Source organism: Ascaphus truei, chromosome 19, assembly GCF_040206685.1.
Source record: "Ascaphus truei isolate aAscTru1 chromosome 19, aAscTru1.hap1, whole genome shotgun sequence".
Classification (NCBI taxonomy): domain Eukaryota; kingdom Metazoa; phylum Chordata; class Amphibia; order Anura; family Ascaphidae; genus Ascaphus; species Ascaphus truei.
The window spans coordinates 8,076,304-8,090,360 of record NC_134501.1 but is presented as its reverse complement, the minus strand read 5'-3'; the positions used below and the strand labels follow the sequence as shown (position 1 = coordinate 8,090,360).

The window sequence follows — 14,057 nt, the reverse complement described above, 5'->3', positions numbered from 1 at the left end:
ACATGCATCGATAAGTGGGGAAAAGGTAGTGCTTCACTTTAAGTACATTTTCGCTTTACATACATGCTCCGGTCCCATTGCGTACGTTAATGCGGGATATGCCTGTATTCTATATATCCTATATACTACAATAATCAGCGTGACTCACAGAGATTCAGCGAGAGCCGAGGTCTGATGTAGTTATACAACATTTAAAAAAACTGTAGTCGTCCCATTAAAAAAAATAATAATACTGTAAGTAATCATATTTATTATATAATATTAAAATATTATAAATGGTAATTGTTTATACTTCTGGTTTCTTATACAGTATAGCCCCGACTATGTATGCATTGCTTAAATGTAATTTTATAGGCAGATTATAATATAATTTGGGGCCCCGAGGCTCAGGGAAATTAAGAGACTTGCACAAGGTCCCCCGGCAGCAGCATTACCACTGAGCCACTGTACAACCACGCCAAGATGTACCACGAGGATGGAGCTGGAGAAGTAACCTTCTTATTTGCCTTTGTGTCTTCTGCGTGTTCAGGTTTTTGGGGCAATCTGAATTATTTTACCTAGCGATTCCTCCAGCAGCAAAACCTTGATATTTTTTATTTGGCATTGCACAGTGTGCCATAAACGCTCATTATTAAACAACCCCCCCCCCCCCCCTCCCAGCGATTTAACCCCTCCCCTCCCAGACTCCGGAGGGTCCTACATTGTATTGCTTTGCAAGAGGACATGGCGAGTATTTGTGACTCAGAAAATGAGTACCGGTACTTGCTAATTTACAAAAAGTTTCCATGAACTTAACACAGACGGCAAATCCAAGAGAACCATCTTTAGCAGACAGGGCAAGGGGGGGGGGGGGCAACTCCAATCCTCGAAGGTCACCAACAGGTCAGGTTTTAAGGATATCCCTGCTTCAGCACAGGTGGCTCAATCAGTGGCCCTTGGGGACTGGCGTTGGCCACTCCTCGACCTGAGGGACAGAGCAGAACCCTCGTCCTACAATATCGTTTTTAGTCCAATTAAAATACGTCACCTAATACTGAAGTACTCATTACTCATATACTCTGCATCACAACTGGACTGTCACGGCTATGTCTATTTAATGCATGACAGTTCAATACGGACTACTTGCAATTATGCGACTGCTCACCAGGGGGTGGCGTAACCCAAGAGATAGTTAATGTGTTCTTATCTCTGTTCTACGGGCCAGGGGTCTGTCTGTCTGTCTGTCTGTCTGTCTGTCCAGGTACATGGTGCTTTACAATGCACAGGACATAATATTATAACACAATGGGAATAAGCGTTGCAGACATAAAAACAATAGGAAAAGGAGTCCCTGCCCCGAAGAACTTACAATCTAAGTGCAGGCGATTTGCAAACCTGCCCGGGGGATTCTGGTCACAGTAAAGATGGTTGGCGGGCAAACATTAATCTCTGTTCAACAAGCCTCTGTGTGGGGGGAAATTGTTAAAACGGACTCCAGGCAACAGCTTAAACCGGCTGTGTAATTCTTATCCATGCAGGAGGTTTCTTTAATGAAGATTCGCAGTGTTACAATGTATAATGCAGTAAATAAAAACCCCGCGTGTGAGCACATGCACACGCCTCGGACAGGTCTGTAACCATGCCCTTCCCCATTATCTCTCAGCATACCGTGCTTCCACTGCAGCAAGGGATTCTGGGTAATGACATGCAAATGAGCACACAGTGTCATCTTCGAGAGAGAGAGAAAGAATAAATATTACTTTTTTAAATCGCACAGAGCTATACAGACATAGTTTGCATTAGCTAGAAACCGGGCCAGATAATATAAAATAGGGAACACACAACATAGGCCTCGGAATGAAGGCCCTGCCTTGACAATAACCATCACTTCATTTGGCTATATTTTGAATTAATCCAACACATAGGTACGTTCAAGCGAAACAAGGTTTGGTTTAAAAAATATATATATATATTTTTAAGCTTTAATTTCTTAATTCTTCAAGCAATCAGAGCTAGTAGATATCGTAACAGCACAAGCGCTTCAGGGTCTCTAAATCCCCCCACCCCCCACTGTTAAAAGCAGGGATATTATCTACAAGAAAAAATGGGTGTAAATAGCGCTAAAAGAAGTACAAGTGATAATACAGTGTAAGTGATATAATGTGACCGTGCACACAAATTAAACTAGGCTGCCAGGTGATGCCAACTCCAAGACACAGCTAGTAAAAAAGAACACAAAATAAACAATACAGACCGGCGCCGATATAGTCCAAAAGTTGAAAGTAAATGTCCAATAGTATTAGAGTCTCAAATGATAGATAGCTGTTGATGTGGCTTCCCACCTTCACTGGACTCCATCAACATAATGCAGAATGAGAAAGAACATGAAAACACATCATAGTGCAAATATGCAATAGCTGAACATGCAGGACTAACAAGACAAGACAAACACTACATGAAACAAGCAAGGCTGACTAATATGAAAGATTAGTTTATTACACACAATGAACTGCTGTAGCTGACGTGGGATCCGGTGGGTTAAAACTGCTAACCAGTATGGGAGGTTGTTGGTAATGCCTCGTCTGTCCGCGCATGCGCGCTGCGACAGGACGGAGGGGAGTCCCTTGCGGAGTGTGGCTGTGATTGCCATGAGCGACAGGTGAGTGTGGACTCCCTGGGGCTGTGAGTTGGTCCAGCTGTATTTTCGGGGGCTCTCCCTGCGACCGGGTTCTGCGGCGCGTGAGCTGGGGAGGCGATGCTTATTGGTTTATGATAATTAGTGACATCATCATTCTTGGCGCCAAAACAGCAGTCAGCTGTATTTACACGGTCTGTATATCACGTGCGACACTTCTTGATAAAGTGCATAACCTGCACGAAACGCGTAGGAGGGTTGCAACCCTCTATTTTATGGCCTCCCATTAAAGAGTTTATTTTTTCTGCCAGACCTGCTTCTCTCTCTCTCTTTGCTGTGCGCTGCACACACACTGCATTGCGCTGCACACACATTGCATTGCGCTGCACACACACTGCATTGCGCTGCACACACACTGCATTGCGCTGCACACACACTGCATTGTGCTGCACACACTCTGCATTGCGCTGCACACACACTGCATTGGATTCTCCTGACCTGGACACAGCTGCACGCCTTGGGGAGAGCTGCTGGGGACTTGTGAGTACTCATACCTGGGGCCAACCCAATGAGGAGGGGAGAGGTGTCTCTGTGTGCTACCCCCACCTTCAGGGTGTTCTAGAGCCCCTCTATAGGTTTAGTACATTGATTTTTACTATTATATTATTATTTACCCAGCATGCTCTTTCCTTTCAATGAATGGATACATTTTGGATATAGGATCAGGTACCCGAGCACCACCCCCCACTCGCCTGTGTATTTGCCTGCGGGGAGCCTGTCCTGACTTATCAATGCGAGCTGAAGTTTAAGCATGAAATATCACAGCCGGCGTGTGAACCAATTCTAATAAATTTAGAGGTTTTTCCATTACTGATGAAGTGGAAACACTGGGGGATGTTCATTAAAAAGGCAATAGTGCCGATCGGGGCACTATTGCTTCGGAAACGCCAACGATCGGCAACCGCTCAGTTTGATGAATATTTCCCAGGTGCATTTAGTGAAAGATGGAAGAGATCGGAAGGTGATTTAATGACAACTGGCATCTCCTCTAAACGATAACGACCTCCAGGCACAAAGTGCTGTGTTAAAGAGGCAGTCCATGCGGCACTTACACCTAAAAAAAAAAAAAGAGACTATTTTTTAAATTTACGCAGGTTTTGATTTCCTTTATTGAAAACGAATTACCTAAGACGACAATCGATTAGTTCTCCCGTGATCGATCAACAATGATCCTGCTTCCCAGGGTTAACTAAATGGCTGCCTTTCTGTTTCAATCAATCCTTCAGGCAGTGTAACTCAGCAGCTACAATGTATCCTTATATTACTAAGGTAACATTATCTATTGTTACAGTTTGCAGCACAAACGGCTGGGAACATTGGCAACAAATGATCACAAACAGGAAAGTATTGCAAAGCTCTTGCACTGCTGGGGAGGTGGGATAAATCCTGCTATAGAAATCAAAGGATACTCAGTGTATTTAAACTCATAAATATCTAATAATACATAACGGATTTATTCAAAAGAAACATAAGATTTCCTATGTTTTGCACATAGCTTATTGTCCTAAACTACTTATACAAAACAGCATCATAGGCGCAGTTTCTCCCAATACGACTTATCTTGAGCGTCATCTCCATGTGAAGCCCTCTAAAGACCTAGCTTATTTTTAGTTCTTTTTTTCCCTTAATTGAAATTTTATATTTGAAATCTGTAATCCCGCCGAATTCACGATTGTTTTTGTTACCGTAACTCAAACCGACGGGTTTTCCGGAGCGAATACGTTCTATTTTTAGCTCCGGGTACTCCCTGGATCCAGACATTACCTGTTTATTTGTGCGTGTTTGATCCTAGACATTTAAACAGTTTTCCAATAGGAAGCTGCAATGTTAATATCTTTTTTGCCTACACCCCGTCTGGACTCAGACAGTTTCAATCATTGTCTCTATTGGGTTACATTTGCCCTGCAGGTTATTAGACGGGCCGGTCAGGGTGTAGGTAGGCTAATTACTTGCCACCACACCCAAGGGTTTACATACATTGTTAGTACCATCCATGTTTGTTATATAGACATTACATGTATTATAGAGGTCTCTTTCACTTCTTATACTGAGGTTTCGTTTTCATTACTCAGGCTCAGTGACACTGTGGCATGGTTTTAATTATTATATGTTGTATGTGATGCAATGAATAAATTAATATTTTTGTACATACATACATACATACATACATACATACATACATACATACTATTGTTCTCTATTTGGAACATAGGGGCAGAGACGGGCTAGCCTGAATCAACATTTATTTTTCTCAGGTTTTTTGCACTCCACTTGGCATTGGGAGCGCCTCTGTATATCTCTGTAATAATGCTACCAAGTGAGAATTAGCAGCCATATTAATGTCTATTTTGGACCATTTTTGTTTTCTCAATAAAATGGCGTTTTCAATAAAAAGTGAGCAGAAAAAAAACCAAGTTAAAAACATACACCTAACCGTGCAGCGGTGCGAAGAACCCTATAAAAATAAGACTGTAGGGCAAACTGCCCATTTATACAGCTATTTATGTTTCGCTGCTCCAAGACAAATTTCCATTTGTCTTCCTTCCCGTGTGCTGGTTACATATATACTGTAGTTGAGACGTTTGGTACGGACGCCAACAGGTTTAACGACCAGTGTTTATAAAGCGGTTTCTCTGAACTCGCGTCAGCACGGATGTATTTCGAGGAAGAAAAAAAAAGAAGTAGTAGGAGAGATATCGAGCCTCAAGCTGATTAAAAGAAACCAACAAAAAAAATCCGTCTCCAGTCGTAGCGCAGATCCACGGTTGCTTGGGAGAGCGTGTTTATGGGGAAAATAATATCTCATCTCCCATCTGTCAGAGTTCATCCAACCTCCGGCCTTCTCTCAGCACAAACCTGCGGAGAATCGAGGGCGCGGGGCTCTGAGCCCTTTCATGGCGCGATTCCTACGATAATTCTTGACCTTTTGTCTCCTGCTTGGGGACCCGAATCAGGAACCGTTACCACAGAAACAAAGTGTCCCCAGTGACTGTCATTACTGGAAAAATAAAGGGCTCGCTCTGAGACCAAGAGAAATCCGATTGCCAATTAAGGGGTCAGGAAGGAATTTAGTTTTCACCCGTATGAGACATAATTGGATGTTTCCCTGGGTTTCTGGGTTTGCCTTCCTCTGGATCAATATAAATACATATATAGGCGGGATTCTCAGCCGACTAAAATTACTATACAAGTAGGTTGAACTCAGACAGACATATATGTCTTGGACACACACTAATATATAATGATATATACACACACTAATATATAATGATATATACACACACACTATTAATATATTATAATATATATATAATTATAATACACACACACTTAATATATAATTATATACACACACGGTTTGAATCTGCACAGTGGCAATAATTAATACAATTCTTGGGCCGAAGTCTCTTGATGGTAAAATCCCAAAACTGAAAAATAAAAACTCAAAATCATAAATGTTTTTTTTCAGGATGCAACAAGTAAAAAAACTGTTCTCTCATCTCACTGCATTCAAAAATATATTGTTCCTCCCTCTCCGGATACAAAATTAATAACGGCAAATCTTTGACCCGCTTAATACAAATCTCCCTAAAGAAATGGTAAAATTACTCCAAATTAAGATAGATGTTAAATGGAATCCGAATTACATAAAATACCAAAATAGCTAAGGATTACTCCACATTATACACTACAAACCTTAACCCTTTCTTCAATCAGATAGTAAAAGACCTGGCCGCCTGGAACCAATATCTCTTGGTTCGGGAGAATAGCAACTATACAAATTAATGTTCTCCATCTTTTTCAAACCATCCCGGTCCAAATCTTCCAGGAAGATCTAGACAATGTACCAAAGAAAATATAGATTTTTTTGGATACAGAAGTGCAGTGTATACTAATATATAGATGGTACATGACTGCCATTAGGTTACATACTTTTCTCCCAGGTATTCCCCACATTGTGCGACCGCGGTATTATGGGGAATATACCGCACATATTCTGGTCATGCCCCAAAATTCAACCACTAGGCAAGTGATTGCATTCATATATAGGATCTTGGAGGTCGATATTCCCCATGATCCATTATACAAATGTAACAAACACCCCCCTCCCCACCCCCCTCTCTGCTGGCTAAGGGGAAGGGGGTCCACCCTAAATAAAACAGTCCCTAGTGTTTTAGGCCGTGATAACAGAAATCGCTGGCGACGCCGCGCAGCTTCAAAACAATAAAATGCAATGAAAGTGCACATACCAGAAGCGACATAAGCGCCGCGACGCGCTGCAAAGCTTCCGTCTCATGAAGGGATTTGAGATTTTGTTTTTCACAGGCGACGGCCGCGTCACGTGATTTGCACGGCCAATCACAGTGCATCTTAAACAAACCAATCTGGCTATGTCTCCCTGCAGTAGCGCTACAAATCGCTTCTGCGTGTGCACATGTCGCCCGGCGACGTCACCGAATCGCTCTGCAGCTTCTGGTATAATTGAGGCCTTGCTGTCTCTGAGCGAATTTTGCTGGTGGGTGTGTGGGTGCTCAGCAGTTTACCTTGTATTCTCAGGGTGCTGAAGGTGTGCGGGTGCTCAGCAGGTTACCTTGTATTCTCAGGGTGCTGAAGGTGTGCGGGTGCTCAGCAGTTTACCTTGTATGCTCAGGGTGCTGAAGGTGTGTGGGTGCTCAGCAGGTTACCTTGTTCTCTCAGGGTGCTGAAGGTGTGTGGGTGCTCAGCACGTTACCTTGTATTCTCAGGGTGCTGAAGGTGTGTGGGTGCTCAGCAGTTTACCTTGTATTCTCAGGGTGCTGAAGGTGTGTGGGTGCTCAGCAGGTTACCTTGTTCTCTCAGGGTGCTGAAGGTGTGTGGGTGCTCAGCAGGTTACCTTGTATTCTCAGGGTGCTGAAGGTGTGCGGGTGCTCAGTAGTTTACCTTGTATGCTCAGGGTGCTGAAGGTGTGTGGGTGCTCAGCAGTTTACCTTGTATGCTCAGGGTGCTGAAGGTGTGTGGGTGCTCAGCAGGTTACCTTGTTCTCTCAGGGTGCTGAAGGTGTGTGGGTGCTCAGCACGTTACCTTGTATTCTCAGGGTGCTGAAGGTGTGTGGGTGCTCAGCAGGTTACCTTGTTCTTTCAGGGTGCTGCAGGTGTGTGGGTGCTCAGCAGTTTACCTTGTTCTCTCAGGGTGCTGAAGGAGTGTGGGTGCTCAGCAGGTTACCTTGTTCTCTCAGGGTGCTGAAGGTGTGTGGGTGCTCAGCAGGTTACCTTGTTCTCTCAGGGTGCTGAAGGTGTGTGGGTGCTCAGCAGGTTACCTTGTATTCTCAGGGTGCTGAAGGTGTGTGGGTGCTCAGCAGGTTACCTTGTATTCTCAGGGGGCTGAAGGTGTGTGGGTGCCCAGTGGAAGCAATGTATGCTGGGGATAATGGTGAAAGGCAGGGTTGCAGACCTGTCTAAGGCATGTGAATGTGCTCACAAGTGATATTCTTTATTGGCTATATGCTAACTGTGGGGTTTTTTTGTTGTCTTTTTCACCCACTACAACTTAAAATATATATATATATATATATATATATATATATATATATATATATATATATATATAAAAAGAGCTTATATAAAGCAGTTGAAACTCGGATAATAGCACAGAATAACTTGGCTTTCCATCATCGTGCTGAAGGATAAAGGCGTTTTGCCCCTTATTTTCCACCTGAGAGCTGCTCAGAACTGTGAACTTTAAGTGTACGATATCTCTAATGAAACGTTAACACTAAGAATGGCACCAATGCAGTGAATTTTGACAATAATTTATTATTTGACATCGCCACTGGTAATACAGATGGGAAATTCGCAAGCTGCCCCAGCCCATGAGCGGGTTACGTTTCATTCACCATGGACAGCAGTTTCACCTTCAGCTGACACTGTCCCACAGCCATCTAAACACACTCACACTCACAACAGTGTCACTGGGACCATATACAAACTCAATACAGCATCCACAGTGACAACGTCACATTTAAGGGTCACACACAGGCCCAGCACATGGCAGGGACATTTTTTCTGTGTGGCAGCTGGAGGAGGAGGTCTGCTTTCCTTCATGCTGCAGCGGGCCCCTTTGCAGGTCCAGCAGTGATAACTCATTCACGTTACCGGATAACCCGAATAACAGAGGAGTTAAGATTCTTTGCTGGCAGAAAAACCTTTGCTTTGCAGTGTGTGTGGGTGGCCACCCTGGGAGCAAAGGGTTAAAGCGGTATTGCCCATTTCATAAAAACATAACATTTATTTTAAATATTGTATCACACACACACACACACACACACACACACACACACACACACACACACACACACACACACACACACACACAACGCTTTACCCTAAAAACCTAAACTTTAACTCCTTACCCTAAAAACCCTAAACTTAACCCCTAATAGTAATGCTAATGGTCCTATCTTAGGGGTGAAACGGCTTTGGCCAACGGTCCCTCAGCAGCTGTGCGTCCACTAGTCCCTTTCCATGCACACACGCACGCACACACACACACAAGCACGCACACTTCTCCTTGAAGAAGCCAGGATATAAACCTCTGTCACGGCAGTCATTGTGACTAGCACACAGCCTGTGAACCCTTGGTCCCCGATGCAATATACAGTGAAGTCACTTCCCAGCGATGGATGAAATAACATGGAAAGAGAAGCCGCTCCGAAGCATACAGGAGTAGTGCCAGCTGGGGGGCGCGGAGCAGTGCCAGCTGGGGGGCGCGGAGCAGTGCCAGCTGGGGGGCATGGAGCAGTGCCAGCTGGGGGGGCGTGGAGTAGTGCCAGCTGGGGGGCGTGGAGCAGTGCCAGCTGGGGGGGCGTGGAGCAGTGCCAGCTGGGGGGCGTGGAGCAGTGCCAGCTGGGGGTGCGGAGCAGTGCCAGCTGGGGGTGCGGAGCAGTGCCAGCTGGGGGGGGGGCGTGGAGTAGTGCCAGCTGGGGGGCGTGGAGCAGTGCCAGCTGGGGGGCGTGGAGCAGTGCCAGCTGGGGGGCGTGGAGCAGTGCCAGCTGGGGGGCGTGGAGCAGTGCGAGCTGGGGGTGCGGAGCAGTGCCAGCTGGGGGTGCGGAGCAGTGCCAGCTGGGGGGCGTGGAGCAGTGCCAGCTGGGGGGCGTGGAGCAGTGCCAGCTGGGGGGCGTGGAGCAGTGCCAGCTGGGGGGGCGTGGAGCAGTGCCAGCTGGGGGGCGTGGAGTAGTGCCAGCTGGGGGGCGTGGAGCAGTGCCAGCTGGGGGGCGTGGAGCAGTGCCAGCTGGGGGGGCGCGGAGAAGTGCCATCTGGGGGGCGTGGAGTAGTGCCAGCTGGGGGGGCGTGGAGTAGTGCCAGCTGGGGGGGCGTGGAGTAGTGCCAGCTGGGGGGGCGTGAAGTAGTGCCAGCTGGGGGGCGTGGAGCAGTGCCAGCTGGGGGGGCGCGGAGTAGTGCCAGCTGGGGGGGCGTGGAGCAGTGCCAGCTGGGGGGGCGTGGAGTAGTGCCAGCTGGGGGGGGGGTTGGAGTAGTGCCAGGTGGGGGGGGGGGTGGAGTAGTGCCAGCTGGGGGGGGGGGGGTGGAGTAGTGCCAGCTGGGGGGGGGGGGCGTGGAGTAGTGCCAGCTGGGGGGGCGTGGAGCAGTGCCAGCTGGGGGGGTGTGGAGCGGTGCCAGCTGGGGGGCGTGGAGCAGTGCCAGCTGGGGGGCGTGGAGCAGTGCCAGCTGGGGGGCGTGGAGCAGTGCCAGCTGGGGGGCGTGGAGCAGTGACAGCTGGGGGGCGTGGAGCAGTGACAGCTGGGGGGGCGTGGAGTAGTGCCAGCTGGGGGTGCGGAGCAGTGCCAGCTGGGGGTGCGGAGCAGTGCGAGCTGGGGGTGCGGAGCAGTGCGAGCTGGGGGCGCGGAGCAGTGCGAGCTGGGGGCGCGGAGCAGTGCGAGCTGGGGGCGCGGAGCAGTGCGAGCTGGGGGCGCGGAGCAGTGCGAGCTGGGGGTGTGGAGTAGTGCGAGCTGGGGGCGCGGAGCAGTGCGAGCTGGGGGCGCGGAGCAGTGCGAGCTGGGGGCGCGGAGCAGTGCCAGCTGGGGGCGCGGAGCAGTGCGAGCTGGGGACGCGGAGCAGTGCCAGCTGGGGGGCGCGGAGTAGTGCCAGCTGGCGGAGCGGATTAGGACTTTAGAAGTGAAATGCTTCACCTTTTTATTATTAAAGGAATAAACCTGCAATGCTGTTATAAATCTCTTCCAACCAGGGAGGCCAAGAACACGCGCTGTGCAAACAGGAAACGCGACTCGCTCGTGCACGGAGCACAGATAATCCGCAGCAACAGGGGAAATATCCATGAAGGGAGCAGACCTCCACTGCATATACAGCTGCCAATGTGTGTATATACCAGGGGTGGGCAACTCCAGTCCTCAAGGGCCACCAACAGGTCAGGTTTTAAGGATATCCCTGCTTCAGCACAGGTTGCTCAATCAGAGGCTCAGTCAAAGACTGCATCACCTGTGCTGAAGCAGCGACTAATTGAGCCACCTGCCCCTAAGCTGGGACTGATTGAGCCACCTGTGCTGAAATAGGGATATCCTGAAAACCTGACCTGTTGGTGGCAATTGAGGACTGGCGTTGCCCGCATCTGGTGTACACCCTCCCCCAGTGATAAGAATGCAGAAACACAACTACCACATCACGCTGCACGAGGACCCTACACAACCTCACACTGAATGGCACAGATAACCGTACAGATCACCGGGCACAAAGCAATGCACAGAACAACTCAGTAATACTTGTTTTTATATATATGTCACACAGATCAAAAACTTGGCCCCGAGCCTCACAACGAGTGGTGGCAAAGTGCGCACGGACACCGGACAGCTACAGAAACGTCTCGGCACAGAAATAACTGTACAACAGAACTACACAGAGCATCGGCCTGGGGTGCGCCTTCTTTAATGGCTGACTCGCAGTGTGAGTGGAGGGTCCGTGCTGTGGGTGATTGAGTACTTGGCACTGCCCCTGTATGGGACGAAGTTGATCCAACCCAGCGAGGAACCAATAGTGATACTAAGCTTGAAGTGATGGACGTAGACCTGGGGTAGCCAACTGCAGTCTTCAAGGGCCCGCAACAGGTCAGGTTTTTCGGGATATCCCTGCTTCAGCACAGGTGGCTTAATCTATGGCTCAATCGAAGACAGCCACCTGTGCTGAAGCAGGGATATCCTGAAAACCTGACCTGTTGGGGGCCCTTGTGGACTGGAGTTGGCCACTCCTCACGTAGACACTTACTGTTTTACAAAGGATATCATCAATAATGAGTGTCTGTTGGGGGCGAGTGATTTATTTCACTGCTGTCACCACTACAGCCTCGTCACAGACTGTGTGACTGCCACCCTTTAACTCCTTGAGTGCCAGTAACGCCACAGAGTTTAACCGAGCTGTGGTGTAAATAAACGCCCATTAGATGTAAGGGGCTGGTCTTCCAAGTGAAAGATGTCCTCTTCAAACCCTCTGCAGCTGAAGCAGCAAAAGCAACGCATCTTCCTACGCAGAACAATACATGGCAAACCTCTCTCGCAGCAAGGGTGCTGAAGGATACAACCAGGTCTTCGCCCACTCACACCCAAAGTGTGTCGGCTGTGAAAAGGTTGTGTTGTGCAATGGGAGGTGTTACGTTGCGTCACGATCCTCACTTCCAGGAACACGAGACAAAAGAGACCAGTTTGTGACAGGTGGCTCTGGTTGTAAAGATTCACCCAGTTGCCAATCAAATTGCCGCCACGCGTTAGGAATATATCGTGCGTCTCCAGGGACCAGCTGCATTCCAGGAATTGCGCATTGCTGCCACCGTGCCTTCTCCCTTCCCTGCACCTCCACTTTTAATATAAAAGAGGTTTCATACTGATGTTCTTTATTTCTTTACTTAAGGGATCCTCATCGCCTCATACGCTATAAATATAAACGTCTACATCTTTGTGACTATATATATATATATTCCCTGTGGCTTGGTGTTCACTCACCCCACCACTTATTACATACAATATCTTCTCAAAAGAAAAAGACATGTCCCTTTGTTAACTCCAAGTGTATAAGAAACAGAGGGATTACACAAACAACCCTTTCGCTGCCAGATGGGCCTGTAAAACTTTGCTTTGCAACACGTGGCATGCTCCTCCAGCAGTGAAAGGGTTAATGCAACTTTAACCCCCCCATCCACCCCACCTATACACAAAATACAGAAACGCGTACATCTCTTCCACAAACACTGCTCCATCTTTTCCTCCCAACCCAAGTACACAGAAAACACTTATATTAAATACTCTGTTTTTCATATATAGACAAAAAGACTTTACAAACTATTTCTTGCAAAATATATACTGTACAGTTCTTCTCTTTGCTAGCGCCCACGGAGGAGGGGCTGCTGGCCTCGGCATGGAGGGCTGACGGGGGGACTGGGATAAAGATTCACCGTGCTGCTCTAGAGCTTCATTTTCAATACTGGGGTATCTGGGGGAGACGGCGTCTTCTCCCCACACACAGGACGACACCTACTCCATGGCCATTTGGTCAATGTGATCGGTGAGCTGCTTAAATTTATCTGTAAAGGAATACACAAGAAAAAGGAAGTGAGTACGGAGGCCCCCCCAGTGCAGAGGCCCCCCCAGTGAGTACGGAGGCCCCCCCAGTGCAGAGGCCCCCCCAGTGCAGAGGACCCAGAGGACCCACAACCATCTTATTTAGTAAGAACATTAGTCCCTAAGTCACACTTAGTCAAAGCTGTAGTGTGAGATACAGATTCACAGAATGGGAATAATCCATCACTGTTAGATACAAACTTCACAGGCTGAGAATAGTTTGTCACTGTTACTCTGTAGTGTGAGATACAGACTTCACAGGCTGAGAATAGTCCGTCACTGTTACCCTGTAGTGTGAGATACAGACTTCACAGGCTGAGAATAGTCCGTCACTGTTACCCTGTAGTGTGAGATACAGACTTCACAGGCTGAGAATAGTCTGTCACTGTTACTCTGTAGTGTGAGATACAGACTTCACAGGCTGAGAATAGTCCGTCACTGTTACCCTGTAGTGTGAGATACAGACTTCACAGGCTGAGAATAGTCTGTCACTGTTACTCTGTAGTGTGAGATACAGACTTCACAGGCTGAGAATAGTCTGTCACTGTTACCCTGTAGTGTGAGATACAGACTTCACAGGCTGAGAATAGTCCGTCACTGTTACGCTGTAGTGTGAGATACAGACTTCACAGGCTGAGAATAGTCCGTCACTGTTACGCTGTAGTGTGAGATACAGACTTCACAGGCTGAGAATAGTCCGTCACTGTTACGCTGTAGTGTGAGATACAGACTTCACAGGCTGAGAATAGTCCGTCACTGTGTTACCCTGTAGTGTGAGATACAGACTTC

General features: G+C 47.7%; 1 protein-coding gene across 3 annotated transcripts in view; it reads right to left on the bottom strand.

The window, feature by feature from the left end:
- Positions 1–8,446: 8,446 nt before the first annotated feature.
- The window catches only part of KIAA0513 (KIAA0513 ortholog), a 58,970-nt gene continuing 53,359 nt past the window's right edge, over positions 8,447–14,057 (bottom strand). For all 3 annotated transcript variants that reach the window (XM_075576442.1, XM_075576444.1, XM_075576443.1), the window contains one exon: positions 8,447–13,231. In XM_075576442.1, coding sequence (XP_075432557.1) covers positions 13,182–13,231 — 50 coding nt within the window. In that variant the 3' untranslated portion in view covers positions 8,447–13,181. The remainder of the gene's footprint in view (positions 13,232–14,057) is intronic.